At 38.2% G+C, this 23,183-nt stretch overlaps 1 protein-coding gene across 2 annotated transcripts; it reads right to left on the bottom strand.

Moving 5' to 3' along the window:
* Positions 1 to 10,448: 10,448 nt before the first annotated feature.
* LOC140236866 (intraflagellar transport protein 25 homolog) lies at positions 10,449 to 17,087 on the bottom strand. 2 transcript variants are annotated; one of them, XM_072316807.1, is made up of 4 exons: positions 16,890 to 17,087; positions 14,607 to 14,713; positions 13,277 to 13,389; positions 10,449 to 12,188 (listed from the first exon to the last, which is right to left on the bottom strand). In XM_072316807.1, exons 1-4 carry the CDS (start codon positions 16,979 to 16,981, stop codon positions 12,066 to 12,068), a joined length of 435 nt encoding a protein of 144 aa, XP_072172908.1. In that variant the 5' UTR covers positions 16,982 to 17,087; the 3' UTR covers positions 10,449 to 12,065. The 2 variants fall into 2 exon arrangements, with proteins under 2 accessions (XP_072172908.1, XP_072172909.1); XM_072316808.1 differs by having other exon boundaries at positions 16,862 to 16,976.
* Positions 17,088 to 23,183: the final 6,096 nt, after the last annotated feature.

Genomic DNA, 23,183 nt, shown 5'->3' with positions numbered 1-23,183 from the left:
ATGTGTGTGATATAGTGACAATTAAGTATACATGTTCTCTCCCGTGTTCATCAATAAAATTTGAATTACCATCGGATCAAGTTACAATGTACTCTTGAGATGCGAATAATGTATGTATTGTGTAAAAAGAAGTATTGCCACGTACTAAGGTCACGGTCGAATTATAGCCTTTCCTCAACGGATAATAGATTTAGGCCTATACACGTAGGACCTATAAAAGCCCAGCAAACATTTTCTTTTTAGGTATGGTCACGGTGCATTTCAAACGCTGGTTCCAAAAGAATCGCAACTTTTAAACTTATATCAATGTATATGACCAATTTTTGCTTCCATTTATCCATCACTCTCGCTATTTCGTACGTCTTTTCAAATTTGAAGGGATCGTATAGTTTTGGTTGAGACCTAACAAGGGGTTTCTATGTTTTGGTGAGATGATGAGATTTAAAATCCGAAAGAGCATGTAATTCCAAGAGGAATTCAACGTTTATTTGATGAAAATTGATTTTGAAATGCCGGACTAAAATATCCAAAACAGAGCAATCCTAATAAAAGGTGGGACCCACCTTTTATTGCGATCGCTTTGTTTTGTATGTCTCAGCCATACAAAAACTTTGTTTTTGTATGTCTCAGCCATTCCAAAACAGATTTTCATTGAATAAACTATGAATTCCTCTTAGAATAATTATGATCTGTACTGTTTCATAAGTATATAGTTTCTAGCATTGGGTATACTGCAAAAAAAGTTAAAAACCCAATCCTCACCTCAACTTCCATCCCTTTAACAACCATTGATCTCTGGAATATGCTGATTGCGATCAACGAAATTTCTTTCCTTACAAAAATCTCAACACACCAATACTCGAATCAATCAATGCCGTAGGCTTGGGGATTGGAATACGGGTCTACAAAAATACGGGCGCCTATACGTAAAATTCGGGCCTATATAAATACTCACTCTTGAAAACACTGCTGCAAACAGGACTTTTGAGAGCACGACAAAAGAAGAGCCGTTTATTATCAGTTAATTAGATCGGCTGCATACATTCTTTTTCTCATCGCGACAGCAATATTGATGATAAAAAATGACATTGCATGCAATACCTCTACATCCGTCCGTTCAAACCTCAAATCTTATTTTCTTCAGCCACATCAATACATCCAGCGTCTAGGATTACACAATCATCATACCAAATGGCATGCTTATGTTCGAAAGTATAATGTACGTTGGAAACTATCACTGCATTTCCGCCGAGAGTGCATGATGGTCTTCGCTATGGGAGGATGTAAAGACGAGACACAACTCACACTTTCTAATCAAGACTGAAAGCTCATAATAAAAACGAGAAGACAAACCGACAGAAATCGATTTTTACCTTGATTGTCCCTTGACCAAGTATAGCACAATATTATCGTTTGCCGTTTATAGTTTGATCCGTCCAGGGAATATAATGAACAGGAATCGCTCACAACCATCAATGAGAAGGCAATCGGGTGGTATGGACAGCAATGTTATGGGAATGACAAGACCAGTGGAGAAGACTCAGTATACTGAGATTTCTTGTTTACATTCTCTTGAGTGGGCCCTTTATATTGCTAGCGGAATAAAAGGTTTGAGCAAGAATAGTCTCCTATTCGCAGACTTGATACCGATGCATGCCTATATATTGCCTATATTTGCGGCATATATTGAGGCCTAGCATTGGTGGCACAAAATTGGTGTCTTATATAATTATCATTGCAGGGATGCCAACCTTAAAGGGATCGTATAGTTTTGGTCGAGACCTAATTTCAGGTTTCTAACATTTTTTGGCGAGATAATGAAAAACCTCTTAGGGAAAATGAAAGAGCATGTAATTCCATGAGGAATTCAATGTTAGGATGAAAATTGGTTTTGAAATGGCTGAGATAACCAAAATAGAGCGATTCTAATTTAGTTTGGGACCCACATTTTATTACGATCGCTTAGTTTTACTTTGTTTTTGGATGCTTCCGTCATTCCAAACCTGATTTTCATCAAATAAACTTTGAATTCCTCTTAAAATGGTATGCTCTGTACTATTTCATAAGTGTTTTCTTGGTATCTCGCAAAAACTTAAAAGCTCAGTTCTCATCTCCACCAATACTGTACCATCCCTTTAATGTAAACAGAAGCATTGCAGTATGCTGAGGGCTGAAAATGTGCATTTTTGGTGGAAAACATTTTTACCTTTTTTGCACACCAGACAAGTGTAGAGTAATACAATTCGGGAAGAACATTAATTTGTTTTGTTTTAATGAAACATTAATTATTTTTGGCAAAGAGAGAAACAGTATAATACAGTATATACTGCCAAAAAAAAAAAAAAAAAAAACAATTCACATAGATTCCCTGTAGAGAGATTGCTGAGATATCACTTAGATACCCATTCACCATATTAGACAAAATATTGAAGAGGGTACACTCACTTCCCATTTTTCATCTCTCCTTCCCCTCTCTTTCTCTTAACTTTCACAATAATGTTCTCATGTAAGATAAGATACGTAACCAACAAATTTTGATAATGCTATGGGTATCTGAACCAGAGAGTTTGGGGCAGCTGTTTTTCTGTTTTGTTTTTGTTGGTCTATGCATATGCAGCTTCAGAAAGTCAAGCATAAGCCCTGATATAAATAGCGAAGAAGCAATAAAGTGCCGCAAATGTTGAGTAATTTTGTCGGCGGAGCAAATTATTTTGTTTGTTGCGGAGCATTTTGTCACAATTTTCGGAGAAATCGTTTGTGGAATATACATCATGTCATTATAGTCGTACACTGTATGATGTTATATTTTGTATTCAAATAACATGATTTGGTGGCTTCGACATCACTTGACATCGATTTTATTTTTCCTAATAGAATGTGCACGGCCGCGTTTTATGACTATGCATTGGTGCATAAAAACCACTAAAATCGTTTTATTATACTTCTCATTTGAATAAGGCGATCATAGCCATAGAATGGAACTTAACACGTGAAATTAGCCTCGCGTGCATGCACTTCTGTTTCACATCCGTCCTTGCTCAAATATGACTGAATATATTTGGATCGATATTTCGGCCGGCGAGATTATGATCCGGTCGTCTTTATGCGTGTGTGTGTCTGTTTTGATGGTTGACTACACGCTTGAATATTCAAGCATCAGTGTATACAGGTGCAAAACATGAATCAACCTATGTGTTTGTCGTGAGCGGTAACTGGGTACTGTAATCTAAGATAAAAATATACGCATCCTACATAATCCACAATGAAGATCACATAAAACTGTCGCATCCATCAATTTCGTTGTCAATGTCATTAACATAATCTTGATAATGAGCTGCATATAATGAGAAGATAATTAGGGTACATTGTATTCATCACAGTCATAGTTTCGGCTGGTATGACAACTGAAGCCTGAGAGTTTCTCATCCATTTTAGTTTTTTAATTGTTCGTTTCCATCTGAGAAGATGGCTGGATAGCCCATATTCAGCTACGCTAAGCTGATTTTCCATGCACTCTTAAAAAGAAAAGGTTTTATCCAGCTGAATCCAACAGATGATGTGCTAGATACAGCAAGAAAAGGAGTGAATACAAAATTTTTAAAACGCTGTCGCTCGCCCCTTTTAAATGTTGGTTTCCATTTGGATGTGAGGTGGGACCACACGCTGCTCTTTGCGATGAATGAATGAAGCGGGATCTTTTACGTGCATGAGTTGTGACTCTCTCATACACGGGTCCTCCATTTTATGTCCTACCCGAGGGTCAGAGTGTTTTGACTCTTGCTCGTCGGGGGACGGTATGATTCAGGGGCCGCGGAACGTTTTTCAGTGTGGGGGGGGGGGGGGGCTGCGGGACCGAGGGAGGCAAGGTCAAGACCCCCCCCCCCCCCCCCCCCCGCTTAGACGGGAAGAATCTAAAGGCGGAATCTTTGGGAATTGAAATTCATGAGTGTTGTAATTATTTTGACGAACCAAAAGTGTTTGTGTGTGTGTGGGGGGGGGGGGGGCTGCAGCCCCGCCAGCCCCCCCCCCCCCCCCCCCCGCTTCCGCGGCCCCTGTGATTACACACATTGTTCAGTCCAGACTCGGGTTCGAACCCGGGTCCTTAGGATCATGATGCAGACGCGCTACCGACTGAGCCAACTCACCGCCCTATAAATACAGCGTTTTGCACAGAGACATACAAAATAAATAATGCACATCTAATCATGGCTATTATACACATGTGGAGAGATTAGGTAAAGCAATAAACTAATAGGGGCACCTAGGTTTACATGTGGGCTCTAAGATTATCAGATCAACAGTGTGTGTGCGTGTGTTTTTTATTTACCAAAAGTACATGCATGAAATCGCATGATGACCAACATAAATATCAAATCTAAAATCTCCCTTATACCGTGGGGGGGGGGGGAGGGGGCACCCTCCCTCCCCCCCCCTTTAAAATTCCTGGATCTCTCCCTGGTGATGAAGACATGCCACGTGAAGTAAATTTTATATGAGACTTCGACTCGTCTATTTTACTTTTTGTAGCACGAGAAGGTGAGAAGGTGAGTTACGATCCGATTCCTCATCTCTTCGACCTCTTGGATCGAAGGCAATGAAAAAGATTTTATCTTCTTGATGTCTCGGATCACATATTCTAAGGTCGAGATGATGAAACTCGGATCCCGATTTCTCGCCTTTTTCATACAACTCCGTCTTTCTTTTTAATGAGATTTCATGTATTGCCACTTTTGATGCATAGGTGATTTTTCTTAATGATTCTATTTTTTTTTTTAGTGTATTTAAGGAGGTATCATACCTCCTTGGTGTATTTTATATGTAACACGTTTTGTCTCACTGGACTTTTATCTTTGTAAATCAGACGCAATTCAGCCATTCGGCTGCGAAGTTTGATGATCAATATTGGAATAACCATTCAATAATAATAAGACGAAAACTCATAACTTGCCTTTTCGTATATTATCAAAGAGGTCAAGAAAACGAGATCTCGGATCTTGTCTTCTCTCACTTCTTCTCTTCTCGGACACGAAAGGGGGGGTCAGAATTACAAAAATTGGACCTTTTTGGTTCAAGTTTATGTTCAATTCCGTTATTTTACACATCGTATACCGAGCAAGACCAAGGAGGAAACACGGGGGTGGGGTCATCGGCAGAACCCTCTGAACCCCCCCCCCCCCCCATTATACCAGCCCGGAGGAGAGGATGTTTCAGAAGGGAAAAGGGGAGATGTTTCAGCGTTTTCTTCTTTCTGGGGAAGCATATGCTTTCTTTACACTTTCAAAAATAAATAGAAATTATCATTTGCGCATGTGACAAAGGAGCATCGTAAAGATCACAAAATAACAAGAAAAAAATCTCGCCATAAGTAGGCCTATATGCAATATATTCATACAGTAATGAGAATTTGCCAAAATTTTAGCACAGCGATTACCGGATACATAATACTCATGCACACAACTTTGAATTCAGGAAAGTGATTAAAAAAATCATGGCAAAAAAAAAAAAATCAAAATTAATGAAAGCAAAACCAGACGACAAATTCGATCACAATGCCAAACTTCGTTGTCATCCCACCAATTTATTGAACTGACGTATTCAAGGCTGATATCTTCACACAAGATTCACTGGCGAGTCTTGATTAACTCAGGGAGGTGATTATGTAGCTAATGCTCCCATAAGGGTGCCACACCCTCATGAAAGAAGTGATCGAGGCATAAAAGCGTTGTGATCTACGTAGGCCCTTGTCTTCGCTGTATCATAATTATCCCCCACAATTTTACACGCCGAGTGCGTAATTACAGCTTCCAATGCCACAACTGGGTCACAGTATTTTTCACTGTTCGATACTGTAATAGATATTTTGTAACTCAATGTGTTTCCATATTTATCTAAAACTGTGTCTAGAAGGGTAAGACTACAGACGATGGGCGTGTCGCGTCATTAGGTGGTCGCTCATGCCTATTGGATGTCACTCTCTATTATTTACATTTGTGCTCAGACACTACCAGGCGCTGACCCATTAGCCCATTCATCTCTATGTACATAACTACATATCATATGCATGGTAGAATTTCCTATTTGTTTCTTTGTAGGTCAAGGTTGCAAACGCCCATCGCAGATGACGAAGGGAATATGAATTGGCCAAGTTCACACTGGTTAAAAAGCGCACCTTCATGGTTGAACTCCAAATGGAATGGAACTTCTACACTGAATTACACATGATCAAAGCTGACCTAAATAATAGGCAATGGATGTCGCATGTATACACATGATTGTAGACAATACAAAAGGATATATGAAATAGTCATGCTTTCTCTTTCTCTAATTATATCATATATGTACGTAAATTACATATGTGCCTCTGTGTGTGTGTGTGTGTGTTATAGTTGTTGGATGCTAATAATGCATTACAATCTCTTCTATTCATCTCTCTCTCGCCATATATACATGATATATATATATATATATATATATATATATATATATATATATATATATATATATATATATATGTGGGCAAGCCCACATATTGCTAAAATATTAGCAAGAGGTAACCCCTCCAGAGATTGACCCTGGCACCCCATCTTCGAATGGAAGAGTCCAACACTTTCTTTGGGGTTGTTATCTCCTCTGCGGGGTGAAAGCATTCAAGACTTGCTTTTCACCACAAGAAGTCTGCCATCTCTCTCTCTCCATCTAAGGTGAGTTCAAACATTTTATGGTATATTTGCTACAATTATTTGGTACAGATTTGAATAGTGAGCAACTAATATCATCAGAAGTAGACATTTTATCCTGAGTAGATGCTATTGAAGGTATACAAAAGAATGGATTCCAAGAGAGCACTCTACGCAGGTTACAAAAGTTGAGACATAAATGGCAAGCCTGAGAAATTCTACAAATTCGATAAATGCAGCCGAGTTGGCCATTAACAATATGGTTTCATTGTGAATAGCCAGTAGATTAATTGCCTTAAAAATGGACCACTTGGTCAGTTAAGCTTTACATGTCTTGCGATTGTCTCATGAAAATAATGTCCTTTGTTATATTGTACTCTGTAAACTGACGAAGGAAACGGGATAATTATGTCAGTTATCAAATACGTTTCACAAATTATCCTATAACTCAGTAAAACTAAAACTACAGAGTGTAGTGTTGTATATTGTCATTAAAAAATTGCAGTACTCATGTGAGGCGTACATGAAGGTATATAATGTGGGCCTGTTCAATAATTGTTCTAGAAAATATTGCGAGTTGTTATGTGTGTATGTGTATGTAGGGATGGTATGCATGTGGCTAATGTAATAATGTGGCTCAATGTGCATTGCAATGTCAGGGCATATAAGACTGTAGAATTAGACACTGCAGTGAAAAAAAGTCAGTCAGTTTGTACACTTCATTCTAACAGACTCCATCAAGACAAAGAAACCTCAGTGGTCTCCAAAGCAAGATACGCAGTGGAAAAGATAACAGTTTGATGGGCTAGGGGTACTTTCACACGGGAAGACTAATACACCACATGAGACAGCGTATGGGGAATGTCCCTCGAGGGAATATGTTGAGACTGGTGTTGAATGTTATAATTGTGTGTAGTGTAGATACCGTGTGCCATAATTTGACAATCCAGGTTGAGGGATGAGTAATAGATGACTGTCTCACACAATTCTAAGTTAGATACTCCTTTTTAAGTTTTGAAGTGTTACAGTATATGATAATACACGATTGTATTTTCGCTAATGAAATTGAGTTGTGTGTTATAGGTGTCAGCAGAAACAAGTAGGGTTATTATTAGGTATACAAGTGTGATGGGGGAGACGGAACTAGAATTAGAGTGTGAATACTCCTCCCACTGCCGGAGTGAAAACCACCGGTATGCACACCAGCGAGCCAGTGGTTCTCGCTCCAGCCCTGTGGTCGGATGTTGATGTGATGTGGTCACTCCTCTCCTGCCTCTCGCCAAGGTTGAGATAACTCTGTACCTCGGCAGTGTAGATAGCTTGCTACTTTCTTCCCCCTGCCTAAACAAGTCCTTGTTTTAAGTTTTGGACACCACTTGGGAAAGTGAGAGAGTTTATCTCCTCCTTTTGAGGAGCCATCTCGAAGAGTGCTGGGGAAAAGAGAGGAGGTGTTTTATTTTATTTTAGTTCAGGAAGACAAGTTAGAAAAGAACCAGTCAGTGCAGATTGGTAGTAGAAATTTACAACAAATGTCAGTGTTATTATATGTAGCCTGAAAGAATCCAGTCATTTGAGTCATCGAATTGTTTTGAAGTGAGAAGGAATAAGTTTAAGGGCTATTTCCATATGGATTTTTATTTGTTTTGGAACAGAATGGTTTAGACAAAAGAACAAACATTTTTTTAATTAGTTACATAATGAGTTGGCAGGATAAATTGATTGGAATAATGTTGAAGTTAGATTGAGTGAGTTGTAATTTTATGACTAATTATGATTTGTTTATTTGTAGCACCAATGAGTTATAGGCATTGATATAGATGTAACATAGAACTGCATTCTTACCTATCGCACAGCTCTATGGGATGTAATCAGTAATAGAGATAGGAAAGGGATCAGTGAGAGATTGTGTTATAAGGCATATACCTAATGAGTAACCGCTTTACAGCTAAATCAAGAAGGGTGTATCAATTTAGTTGTTTACAGCTGGGGATAGGGTAGGCAGACAAATAAGAGAGTATATCACATATGTTATTTTGTTTCACACAGAGTGAGCAGTTATCATTCGTAATTACAGGCTGGTTGCACTAAGCAGATGTTGTGTAAACACGGTGTGCTGACATAGAGCCGTAATTGTCGTACATGATTTTGTTTATAAGTTGTTTTGTGTTTCATCATTTGAGTATTCATTTGGTCATTAACGGAATAAAAGATTCAAGACTTGCTTTTCACCACAAGAAGTCTGCCATCTCTCTCTCTCCATCTAAGGTCTACGAGTGCGAATGAGCGAGAGGTGGGCTACATATATATATATATATATATATATATATATACATATATATATATATATATATATATATATATATATATATATTTACATATATATATATATATATGTATTATATAAAACAAAAGCATCAACACCAAATAAAAAGTTTTTTTTTTCCAAACTGGATTAGCAGCTACACAAGTTTATTTTACACATATTTATAACATTTCTGTAACATTTGCAAGAATAATTGCAGTATTTCACTTCAAAAACTCAAGTACAATAGAGTTCATAAGACTTCTGCGGGAGCACAAAGTTAGCAGCAGATCATCACTGGTCACATACAGCATTGCATCATGAGAGAAAAGACAGTCTCGGTTAAAGGCATTGTTTACTATTTGCAGATAAAACAAAAATTCAGCTTTAGTGCTTCAAAATAGTTTTAAAATGTGAAACAATCAGTGAATTTAAATGTTAACCAGTGTAATCAATGTTCATTATCACTAAATAAACAAAATAAGAACAAAAGTTATGATAAAATTGTTTCTAGAATAAACCATCTACAGTTATGATTTATTGAGAAAAGTAATGATATCTCCTTATATTTTAGGCTTTATTGCAAAATCGTTATATGGTAGGATGTTTTGTGATACAAATTACCTACACATATGCAACAAATGTGATAACTTGAACATATTTTAAATCACTGCTCCCAATGGTAAACAGTACCTTTAACATGGTCGTACGGCCAAAACATTGGTCAGTAATACAGTGTACAAATAAATCTTCCAGAGTATTTAATCTCATAGCTTATGCATATATGCATGTTTACCCATGTACTGAATGCTATTACGACGTCCATGCATGAATGCCACACTTTGGTCTGTCTCTGTGATTTTGTTGCAATGTGTCAATTCCATAATACTTGAGTACCTAAGGGGGGGGGGGGGGGGGTCACCGTGCACCCCCCCCCCAGACTCCTCGAAACTTACATTTTCAGGATCCTAATGACATACCAAAACATAATTAAGATGTTAACAGGAACGAAAAGTGGCTGTTCTAGGTGAAATTTAATGTATTCTATTGTTTTTCATAATTTCTTATGTATTTCTTTGTTTTTCAACTTTTTCAACTTTTGTTTTTTCTTTGTTTTTCTATTGGAAATTGTCACTGACCACTTTTCTACCATAATTAGCACAAAACTAATCAATGAAAGTGATTAATTGTAAAAATAATCGGGTTTTCATGACTTTCATAACAGAGCACCTGTTTTCCATAGGAAATGTACACAAAATCACAAAATTGTGCCCGTTTTGGGGAGACATACCGTTACAATAATGGGCGTGACTTCGCAAAAGTATACGCGGATGTTGCAAATTTGGTCTCAAAAGTTGTGCGAGACTTGACCAAACAAAGTCAAGAAGCCTCGCGACAGATTTATAGCGCGAAACTTTGAGGGGGGGGGGTGGCGGATCCCCCCCCCCCCCGTCCTTATGTATGTATGTAATATATATGTGCCTACATGTAGGGCCTACATAGTAGGGTACCTAAGGGGGGGGGGGGGGGTGGGTCACCATGCACCCCCCAGGACTCCTCAAAACTTACTTGACTTTGTTTTGTTCAAGTCTCACGCAACTTTTGAGACCCGCAAATTTGCAACTTCCCCGCATACTTTTGTGAAGTCACGCCCATTTTTGTAACGGAATGTCGTCCCAAAACGGGCACAATTTTGTGCTTTTGTGTACATTTCCTATGGAAAACAGGTGCTCTGTCCTGAAAGTCATGAAACCTGATTATTTTTACAATCAATCACTTTCATTGATTAGTTTTGTGCTAATTATGGTAGAAAAGTGATCAGTGACAATTTCCAATAGAAAAACAAAGAAAAAACAAAAGTTGAAAAAGTTGAAAAAAAAAGAAATACATAAGAAATTATGAAAAACAATAGAATACATTAAATTTCACCTAGAACAGCCACTTTTCGTTCCTGTTAACATCTTGATTATGTTTTGGTATGTCATGAGGATCCTGAAAATGTAAGTTTCGAGGAGTCCTGGGGGGGTGCACGGTGACCCCCCCTTAGGTACCCGACTTATAAAGGCTATTACACAGATATCCCACAGATGTGTAAACATGGGACTACCTACAGCGAGTAGCAGGATGCAGATAAATATTGTTTTGTATATATCTTTTCCAGGCAGCACAGTAACAATTTCTTCCTTTTCTTTCAAGCAAACTCAGTATGTCACATCAACAGGTAACTACGAACTAACTGAAATTATATAGTGACAAGGAAGGAATATCCTCCATGAAGCTGATTACTCACATACACAGTGCCTGCATGAAATTATTATCAGTCATGTCTCCATATTCTTCATATAACATCTACATCTCCTTGCACTGCACATGCACACCAAAGACCTACAACTCAACAATATACCAGTAACTGATTCTTATCTGAGACCAATTTTCAGATAAGATTGGCCGGATTAAAAGCATTCTCTGTCTGCTGTGTTCCTCTTTTGTTACACCCCCTCCCCCAAACAAGGTACTTATTTATGGCAGCTTACAACAAGTGTGACACAAACACACTGCATCACCCTCTACTAGTAATCTACATGTTCCTCCAGAAAGAGAGAGAGAGAGAGGGGGGGGGGGGGGTTGCTAAATCAAGAATTTAGCTCTGAGAACATTCCAGATTTACACTTATGATCATCTCTTGTTTGTAACATCTAGCAAATGAATTCCCTCATCCTTTTCCCTATGGATCGATACAACATACATACTCTGCTTGCTTTCATCAACTTTTGTTCCATTCCAAGACACAACCTCCATCTGAACATGTCAGATGAATTAAAGTAAACTCTATGTTTGTCAATGACTCATCACTCACCATCTATCTCCTAAAAGATGTAACTTGAGAACCTGGCAGTATTCACACTGTACAATGTGCATGCATGGAGCAAAATGGTCTGACCTCAACATAATATGCTCTATACACACAAATTAAATCTAAATTGTAGACATACACAACAGTAAATAAAATTGATTCAGAAAATATTCGGCATGTACATAAATTTACAATCTTCTTTACATTAAATAGCAGTCAATAGAAAGTGTTTTCATGATGCTAGAGTTTGCTCTCTTACTGCCATTCCGCTCACACTGACTTTATGTACTGAAACGAAGTGGTCGTAGCCAGATTTGATGATAAACTTGAGATGTTTGGCACTGGCCTTTTCACCCTGCAAAGAATGAAAAAAAAATGGGGAAAAAAAACACAAACAAATTCACATTCGAACATGTCACATCGGTGTAAAAAACAAAATATCTATAATACACTAGATTACATGTAAAATCTAGAGAATCATACTTACAGGAATATATGGTGGTTGATGGAACTTAACACTTTATGTGTAAAAGTAAATGATTAGTATTCTTTCCCAAATATGCTCTGGAGTGTTTGGACATGACATTGATATTAACTTTCTTATGCATGTCATTTAAAGTAAGTTATAAACATTTCAGTGCCAGCAGGCCAACTTGTACAGTTTTTTTCTGAGGAGCATCTCAAAATGTAACATGTAGATTGCTTGTGTCATACCTGATACTTGTCCTCCATATGAAACACTGCCAATTTCTTATTTAAGTTGGGGAACAGGATTTGTCCACAACTCCATACAAGATTGAATCTGAGCCATCTTACACATACTCCTTGACAGATGAGGCCTTTTTGTCCAGTCACAGTCAAGAAAAGTAAGTTTTCAGTTTTTGTCATATAAAGTGAATGAGATGTTGTGACAAGAAACAAAGATGCATGCTCCAGACCAAAGAATATACCATGTGGAAAGACTATTTTGCACAACAAGAACTGTAACTCAATTTCATGAGTGGTAAATGTGGGATCAAATGCAGAGCAATGAGATATTGGAAATAAATGTTATCTCTTTCCATGAAGTGTAGGTAGCAATTTTCCACCTTGGAGATATTATCCATAGCATCCATGGTTGCTGCAGGCAATATTTTGCATGGTGTTGTTCAATTGTCTAAATCCACTGAATTGGTGAACTTGCAAAATGCAAAATATGAACAAACATCAGATGAATAGTTATATGATATGCATACCAGTATTCACAAGAGACAATACAGTTTCTACCAAAGATTTACTGGTGTTGACATATATGTGACTCCTTGATACAAGTCAATTTTGCTCTAATTGTCACAAACTGTTGTTCTGTTTTCACTATGATGATTCAATAAATGCTGGACATCTTTGTTGTTGTTGTTTTGAGGGACATTTCCTTTGAAATCTGCATCGCACAGAAACACCTACTTGAAATTCCTCCATTTGTAGTGAAGCATCGGATGGGCTCAGATCCTTCTCAGTCATTGCTTCAAAGTCTGTAGGTTCATTTGAGACACTGCGCTCGATTGAAAGCCGCTTCACTGGAGGAGAAATGGTCACGAAACGATTACAAAATTTTACTCACATGGTGATGATTTCTTTCTTCTTCCTTAAAAAAAAAAAAAATTGTACCATATGTACAAAGAACATCATAACCATTGGAAGGTGCTAACCAGATTGGCTAAAAGTTGTAGAATGACCAGTGGGATACTTGATCAGTAGGAAGGAATGGAAGGATCACCAAATGGGAATGAAATAATAAGTGAGAACTAATAATATATCATGATTAGTAGTGAGGAAGTTGCTGAATCAGGAAACGGTAGCACAGTAGGATATGTTAAAGATACATGCACCTCATTATCCAATATCCATGCTACTAGTTCAGGAATATGACACGCAGCACGATGAAAACCAAGGATGTATCTTATGAAGAAAAGCAATGACAAAGTAGTCACTGTTGAAAAATACATAAGTAGTTCATTAATTTTGGTTTTAATCTCTGTCATCAGAATTGCTATACTACCGTACCACATGAACAGAAATCTTTTGGTACTGTGGAAGCTATTTTTGCCTTTGTACAACATACTACTTTGCAAGCCCCTCAACATTTAATATGACAATTAGCAACAAATAGTTCAGGTTTATACTACCAAACAGCCATCCTAAACAATATACATGTAACTGACTAAATGTGCAAAATTTACATATCTACTGATGGGGGATGAATGCACATCTTGTTTACTCTCTTGACTTAGCATTTGAACTGCATTTATTAGTTCTGAAGAGAGTCTCTTCTCTTTTTTACTAGCACCCACATCTAAAAATCTACAGACCACAGTTTACAGCCTCTACTGAAGAGCCCTATGCATGCTGACAGACATGCAATGTGTTGTAGGACATTTTCTTTAATTTCTGCTAGAAGCTGCACACACACACTATCTACTATTGTACATAGTTCTTATCTTGTGAAAGAGCTGTGGCATTTCACTCCACACATTTTACCACTTTATTTTTAATCCACTTCATTAGAGCCATCCAAAGCCTACACTAAACTTTAATAATTGGATGGAACACAGATGGCTGGGGTCCAACTCCAATACACTAACAGCTCACTTAATCTGATTCTTCGACGCCCTCACTGCTTTTAAAGCTGGCATACCCCCCCCCAAAAAAAAAAAATAAAAAATAAAAAATAAATAAATAAATAAATAAATTTTAAAAAAATTGCTGGCATATTCAAGTGCAAGTGCAAAGGTACCTTGATAACAGTTTATCTTGATCTGATCCATACAAATCATGGTGGTGAATGATATGATAAACTCCTGGGGAAACAGTCCAGTAGTCGCCCAAAATGTCTCCAGTTTTCTGAAAATAATCAAATCATACAAAGAACATACACTGAATGGTAACAAAATGCTGTAAGTGGGGTTGTCCGGGATATACTGCAAAGTGAGTTTGCTGGCATGATATACAAAAGATACAAAACATCTGCGCACTAACACAACTGCCCAGTTGGTTGCTTATGAACAATAGTCCAACAAAATAAGAAAGCTTGTTGACGTTTATACTATAGACATCACATCCAATCTTCTACACCCTTATTTGCAGAGGCCACTCCAGATGCTGCATGTTCCACAGTCACACATCTCACCTACCAGGGAAGCTTTACACCGGAGACCAGACTTTATACCAGATCCAGATCCAGAGATGCCTTGCACAGCGTCTGGTCAGGCTAGATGCACTTCACATCCCTGTACTTCACATGACACCACACCAGCAGGCAGCAGCAGCATGCTAGTGATATACACCTCATGGTGGCCTGTATCATGTATCAGTTAGACCATCTAGATTCTACTCCATAGACAACTATTGTAAAAGTGGAAATTTTTGCGGTGTTGAAATTTTTGCGCATTTCGCGCAACCAGAAGCTAGCGCGAAAATAAAAGCACGCGAACATTTTTGTGTGCCATATGTTCCAGCTGTTGACGTCTTGATTCCGCGGAATTAAAAACATGCGAAACTGTTCTGTTCTTATCCGGCCAAGCGCGAAAAATTAGTCGCGTGAAAATATCCACTTTTACAGTACCATGTTATTGTTATTGTTAATAAGAGTATAAGACCAAAGAAAGTCAAAAAAGATTAAGAGGAGGAGGAGGAGGAGAAGAAGAAGACAGGGGGGCTGGGGCGCCTTTACAAAAGGGGCACATGCGCCCTGTCCATTTTGGAGGGAGCTTTCTCAATTTGTAGCTCTTATAGACCTTATGCATTGACGTCATCACTCGCTTGACAACCTCTCGCGACGCCATCTTAGAGGGCAAGCGAAGTCCTTGACATCGCAGAGGCGTGCAGCTAGTTACGTGCTTTTCCTATGCGCGCTAGCGGCGATCGCCTCACTCGCCGCCAGTCCCCAAGCTAGTGGCAGGTTTTTTTTACCATCAAACAAGTTTGACATGACATGACACATTATGCAGCAATATTTGGGTAATTTTCTCACATTGTGCAATCGAAATACTCACAGTAACTACAGAATTCCTAGGTTATATCGCAGAAATTTGTATCCATAGCGCAACATCGCCGTTCGCTGAATGTATGTCGCCATTTTGAATTTCATTAGCCAATCACATGCGAGGTACGTGTTTTAGTAAAAAACACGTAGAAATCTACCTCGCATGTGATTGGCTAACGGATTCGTAGGTTGATGAGCTGTTACGACCGCTGGTAGTTGCATCTTTTTTCATGAAAATTGTGCCAAAATGTAGGATATATCATTAACCTGGTGAGTGCAATGCATACATCAAATGTCGATTTTGCTAAACAAGCGTGAATTTCCCGATCTAGGGCTGTAGATTACATGCAATAGAAAAGACAGTAAAAGAAACACCGATGTTGTGTGTAAATGCCCATTGCCTCGCGTGTAAAAGCACGCTCTAGCAACGCATCGCTTGCCCTCTGAGGGAGGGCGCCCATCAGTTAGTAAGACCGTGTGACGTCATATGCATAAGGTCTATTGGTGCGATCTGGTGCCTACTCAAGAGTAAGACCAAGTGACTATTTTTTTACTTACTCTGAAAGACAAAAGGGAAATAAATTTATACCTTCAATTGCAACTATCACTTTAATCCTTCGAGCTATGATTCCGATGCGTGAGAACAGTGGGTACCATGCGTGAGATCATGAGACGGACCCTAAATGCTTGAGACTTGGTAGCTCTGCCCCCCCCCATCCACCACTGGAAGAAGAGTGAAAAGAAAAAGAAGATGAAAAGAAGGAAAGAAAGAAAGAAAGAAGGAAAAGAACTCAAGAAGAAAGGTAGAACAGAACCATAATTAAGCTGAACTTTGTCTAGAGGCTGGAGAGCCCATGGGGCTGTAACGTTAATATTAGAACCTAGATCTAACGTTAGATCTAGTATTACCAGATCTAAAGTTAGTAATTAAAAATTGTTCTCCAGTGCAGTAGGCCTAGAGGGTTGCCCAATATTCAATAACAAACATGATAATAAATAAGTCGGACTGTGAAACTTGATGTTGCCGGTCCTTACCCATCGATGATATTTTCGGGAGGGAAGTTTTCATCACTGGAAGTCGCAAGAGGAACTTGAGCTCCAGCTTCAGCTAATGCAACGTCAAACATGACTTGAGATCAAATATATTGGAAGTAGGCCTATTGTTGAAATTTGCCTTGTGCTGTCCTTTGCAGGCCACAACTCCAGTGAATTCGCTGATCAAGAATGCGCGTCACGTTACTACGGAATCAGACCGCCGTACAACTACGCCGCCGTAGGTGGCGCTTGACATCGTAGGACAGAGCGCCGGCGGCGTATTTTTTATTTACACGCAAGCCTGTGGCTTTTCGCGATCTAATTCAATGAAACCGCTCGTGATGCGTCTATGCTTACTCCACTAGGGTTGTTGGTTGCGAAGAGTTCTGTGAGCACTGAACCCTCCGCTCGCGATTCGTACACGTTCATCAGTGAGTGTGTGTACGCGCTGTGAAAGTTTTGCTCGCCGTGGTAGACCTCACAGAAGTGTAAGAGTTCTGTGGGTAGACCTGCTGCATCCAAGTACACCCATGTACGTATGTAAACGAGTGAGAGTGCGAAAAAGAAAACAATACAAAACAAAAAATCTGACCAGGAGGAGAGGGGGAGAGAGAGAGAATCAAAAGGAAAGAGATAAAAAAAGCAATGAATATTCTGTGATATCTCATCAAATGAGGGTACATTCCATGGAAGACCAATTATTGGTGTATGATGGGGGTGTATATAATAGGCTACACTGACCGAATATTATATATATATATATATATATATATTCATTTATATTCATATATATATACAGGTTGGAGTGATTTTTAAAGGGATGGTAGGGGCGCTGAGCATACTCCCAAAGAATTACATTTAGATGGTCATTTTTCGCCTTTGTAAATTGTAGGCCTATACACGTTTGCGTTTACTGATATGTGGGGGGGGGGGGGACTGAAGGTGAAGCCAATCCACCCCCCCCCCCCCCCCGATATTGAAACGCATAACGACACAATAGGCCTACACATGACGAGTAATCTAACAGAATGTAAAAATGTAACTGCACTTTTTCCATCTCCGTTGATTGATAATTTAGATATTGACAGGAACGATTGAAGGGAAAAGGAGTGGAGAAGCAGAGCATGGATGGAAAGCTTGAAGGGAGAGTAGTTGAAAGTTATGGAATAGGCTACAGCTGGTACATATGCATGTACATGTATCAGAGAGTTGTGAAATAACACGATCGCTTAAATCTAATGACACCTGAATGGAACAAACATCATATATACATTGGAAAATGTTTGCCTTTTTTCTCATTTTAAAATTAATACATTGTATCAAAAGTACTGTATTTGTCTTTCAGACCCCCCTCACTCTCTTCTTTCCAAAACGTCTCTCATCTCCCGTCTCTCCATACATCATAGTATTTGTTCCAAATACAAGCTCTCTCTATCTCTCTTGACTCCCTCTCATATCACATGATTTCTGTTTCTAAGACCCCCTCTATATATACATTGTATGTACATGTATTAACTTTATTTCTCAGACCCCAACCCCCTGTTATATCTGTTGCTATTAAAGGCCCCCAAATCTATCTTCATACTGATGGTATATTCTTTTGTTTCTCAAACCTGCCCCGCTCTTTTCTTCATACTAGTTTCAAAGACTCACTCTGCATATTCATTTTCCGACCTCTCTCGGACCCCTCCCTTTTTCAAATTCATGACTCGTGTATTCCTTGCTCGATCACTGCTTGAATTAGCCTATATATATCATACAATTTATTTGTTTTTCATACTCTCTCTGTCTCTCCCATTCTCTCTTTCTGATTCTTAAACTTTACAATGTTTGTTTACAAGACCACTTATTACTCTCTACATTGATCAGTTTGTCTAGAAACATGTACAGTCACATGTTATCTAGGAAAATGTCACCACTGTTGCATGAAGTCATTATGCACTTTATTCACTTCTTTATGTTCAAGCACTTTTTTTCATGAAGGTATACTACAGATGTAATCGGATCCTCCAATATCCAAGAAGTATTGTGATACAAACTAGAACTATCACTCAATGTGATTAATATCCCCAAAACTAAACACTGAGGCAGTTAGCTCAACAGGCAATGATCGCTTTGTATATATGCTTTTCTTTAAAAAAAAAAATACTATGACAATGTATTGTTCAACATTGAATAAAATTAACAAAAATGCGTTACTATGCTCACTGATAGTCACATGTTCCATATCTCAAGTCAAGTGCTCAAAACTTGAGTGAGTAAAGTCAGTAAATCAGCAATTTCTATGATTTTCATTAAGAATACTGTTACCATGTCAACACAATGTTTGACATTAAGAAAAAATGAAGTTTGCACAACTATATGTCATAGCTGTCACGTGGTCATGTGCCAAATTTCAAGTCAAATGCTCAAAATCCGAGGGAGTTAGGTGAATTCACAATATCATTGCATAAGATTTTCATCCAAAATGTGCTGTCACCATGTGTAGAGCCCACTAATGTCAACAATAATCGACCAGTAGAGTCATAACAACCACTAATGTGACTGCCGTATCTTCAAGCTATATGCTTACTTGACGACAGTCTTCTGCATTTCGTACACTCCGTTAATTCAGTCAGTGATTTTCTTTATTCCGAGTGGTTCCCGATCGACGCGTTCTCTCATTATACTCTTTTCTTTAATCTGTCGATATATCTCAATTTTATATTCATTTCATTTCATTTTCATTTCATTTATTTCATTCCTTCTTTCTTTTTCGTCAAACATAACACGAAATGAATCAGAAGATATAACATAGGCATGTATTCGACTTTACATGGTAGATAATGATTAACAAATAGGAAATTATACATGCACACCGGCAGAATACAAAGTTATGTTTAGAGGGGAAAAAAGAAAGAACTGAGAGGTTCACTGAAAAGCATGCTTGTAAATTGTGAACCACTCAAAGGATTCTTGTGAATACATTAAACTTTTTTTTTTTTTTTTTTTTTTTTTACAAAGACAGGAGAGAACAAGACAGGACAATAGACAAGACAATAGAAACACAACGACATTACATGACTTTACAGTAGGGTATACCATGACAGTAATAAAAAACAAAAGAATAATGGAAAGGAAGGAGAGAAAGAAAAAGGAAATGAAAGGAAAAGCCAACACGCTATGATAAACATCGGGATCGTAAGAGGGAATTGAGGTGTTTCAGCTCAGTCAGCCGAGCAAAGTGTATACAAATAAGATAATGTAAAAAAAATACACAATGATGAAATCAATGATTGACGATGAACCCTTAGGCTGTAAAGACCAGCTAAGTAATGAATCGTATATATCTTAATATATGAGTTCAACAAAAAATATTTTAACTTACGCTGAAACGAATTCAAAGATAAAGAATTTTTTATATCACAACTTAAAGAATTCCAAAATCTATGGCCAGTGTATATAAATGTATTTTGAGCCAATAATGTTCTCAGAAGGGGTAAATGAAACTCATTTGATCGCCTGGTGGGATAATTATGAAAATATTGATTTCGGGGAAACATTGAATCAAAAATGCTGGAAAGTGCATTTGTGTTATAATTAAACGTAAACTGACCCAGCTGTAAGAAAAAACAAATCTTTGATTTTTTAAATCGTATATCTAACAAATAATGGATCTGCATGGGAACGTGGAGAAACGCCACAAATAATACGAAGTGCCTTTTTTTGTAATAACAATAATCTATCTAATAAAGTTTGATGGGCACTATACCCCATGCTAAGATTCCATAATTTAAATAAGGCAATATTAATGAAAAATACAACGTCAGCAAAGAAGACAACGGGATATGAGATTTAAGTCTATTAATAATACCAATATTACGCGAAATTATTTTACTAATATTTATAATATGAGGCTTCCACGAAAGTTTATCGTCCACTGTAATACCGAGAAACTTTATATGAGATACACGCTCTAAGTGAATGTCATCAAAGATGATATCTGTGGGTAAAACTTCTATATAGACTTATTGAATAACATATAGTTAGTTTTCTGAAGATTCAGTAATAATTTGTTGGCTCTTATCCATTGAGTCACTTTTTGTCCCCGCCGAACGAGTTCGAACAGGGGACTATGAAACGGGCTCCGTACGTGTGTGTGTCCGTCCGTCCGTCCGTCCGTCCGTCCGTCCGTGTGTGCGTCCGTGTGTGATCAAAATGTTAAATTTGCTACTTCTCTGTCATTTATGAGCCAATTTTGATTCTGTTTGCTTTATATGATAACACTACATTGGAGCTTTGAAACTTCTACACAGAATTTCAGTTGTGACCTTTGACCTTGACCTTTGACCTATAATGTACATTTTGCTACAAAATGCTACTCCTTCGCCATTTCTAACCCGATTTCGATTCCGTTTGCTTTATGTGATGGCACTAGGTGAGGGCTTCAAAACTTCTACACAGAATTTTGACCTTTGCCTTCTTTGACCTTTGACCTTGATTTTTGACCTATATTGTACATTTTGCTACAAAATGCTACTCCTTCGCCATTTCTAACCCGATTTCGATTCCGTTTGCTTCATGTGATGGCACTAGGTGAGGGCTTCAAAACTTCTACACAGAATTTTGACCTTTGCCTTCTTTGACCTTTGACCTTGATTTTTGACCTATATTGTACATTTTGCTACAAAATGCCACTCCTTCGCCCTTTCTAACCCGATTTCGATTCCGTTTGCTTTATGTGATGGCACTAGGTGAGGGCTTCAAAACTTTTACACAGAATTTTGACCTTTGACTTCTTTGACCTTTGACCTTGATTTTTTACCTATATTGCACATTTTGCTACAAAATGCTACTTCCGGCGGGGACATATATTACGCACCGCGTAATTTCTACTTTTCCTTGTTTTAATTCGGAATTAACAGTAGAGTGATTGGATTTTGGTGGGAGAAGAAAATATTTGAATCATCGGCAAAACGTATAAAAGAAAGTATGTCGGATGATCTACAAAAATCATTTATGTAATATGATGAAAAGTAAAGGTCCTAATATACTTCCCTGAGGGACGCCACATTTAATAACTTCAAGACTAGATTCGGATGTACACACTGCATGTTTCATTCTCTTGTAAACAAAAAGAAATGACTGTATTTCATTTTTGTAATATCATGATCGATGCAGAAAATTCTTAATAAATTCATTTGAATCTGGATCGTGTAATGTCATAACAACCACTATAATATCATCATAACACGTCGACGACAAATGTCATAATGGCCATAACACTAATGTCATAACACGTCGACGACAAAATTTAAAATCGAATTAATCACAAAATGTCATAACTCGTCGACCACAAATGTCAAATTTTTCAAATTTACTGCAAATGTCATAACGCGTCATAGGGGAGGATCCAGGAATTCCGTAAAGGCGGCGTGCCGCCTTTACAAAATCAAAGACTGGCGTGAACCCCCCCCCCCTTTCTTCTTTTTATTTCTGTTGTTTTAACAAATATAGAGAGGGGGCACAAGAGAGGGAAGCGCCCCCTCTCGATCCGCGATTGCGTTGACCACAAATGTCAAAATCGGATTAACCACAAATGTCATAACACCTCGACCAGAAATATCAAAATTTCCAAATTTACTGCAAATGTCATAACGTGTCACAGGGGAAGATCCAGGAATTCCATAAAGGCGAGGCGCCTTATACAAAATCAAAAGCTGGCGCAACCAGCTTCATTTTATTTCATTTTATTTCTTTTTGTTATAACAAAAATATAAGAGACGGAGGGGGGCGCCGCGCCGCCCCTCTACAAAAGCACAAGCTGGCGTACCCCCCCCCCCGCCCCCATTTTTTTTTTATTTTTTACTTCTGTTGTTTTAACAAGAATATAAGGGGCACCAGAGGGGGATGCGCTCCCTCTCGATTCGCGATTGCATCATCCACAATTGTCAAAACTCATTGCTTGCATTTCAGGGGCGGATCCAGGAATTCCGTAAAGGGGAGACACCTTTCAAAATAAAAGGCTGGCGCAACCCATCCCCCTTATTTTTTTCGTTTAATTTCTTTTGTTTAAAAGAAAAAAAAAGAGAAAGAAAATGAAGGAGGGGTTACTTTTGTATAAGGCGCTTCCCCTTTACGGAATTCCTGGATTCTCCCCTGTGACGCGTTAAGACATTTGCAGTAATTTTGAAATGTTGACATTTGTGGTCGACGTGTTGTGACATTTGCAGCAAAAATGGGAATTTTGACATTAGTCGTCGACGTTTTATGACATTTATTGTTAATCCGATTTTGACATTTGTCGTCGACATG

The sequence above is a fragment of the Diadema setosum genome, chromosome 13 (assembly GCF_964275005.1).
Source record: "Diadema setosum chromosome 13, eeDiaSeto1, whole genome shotgun sequence".
Lineage (NCBI taxonomy): Eukaryota > Metazoa > Echinodermata > Echinoidea > Diadematoida > Diadematidae > Diadema > Diadema setosum.
This window is presented reverse-complemented; position numbering and strand designations above follow the sequence as displayed.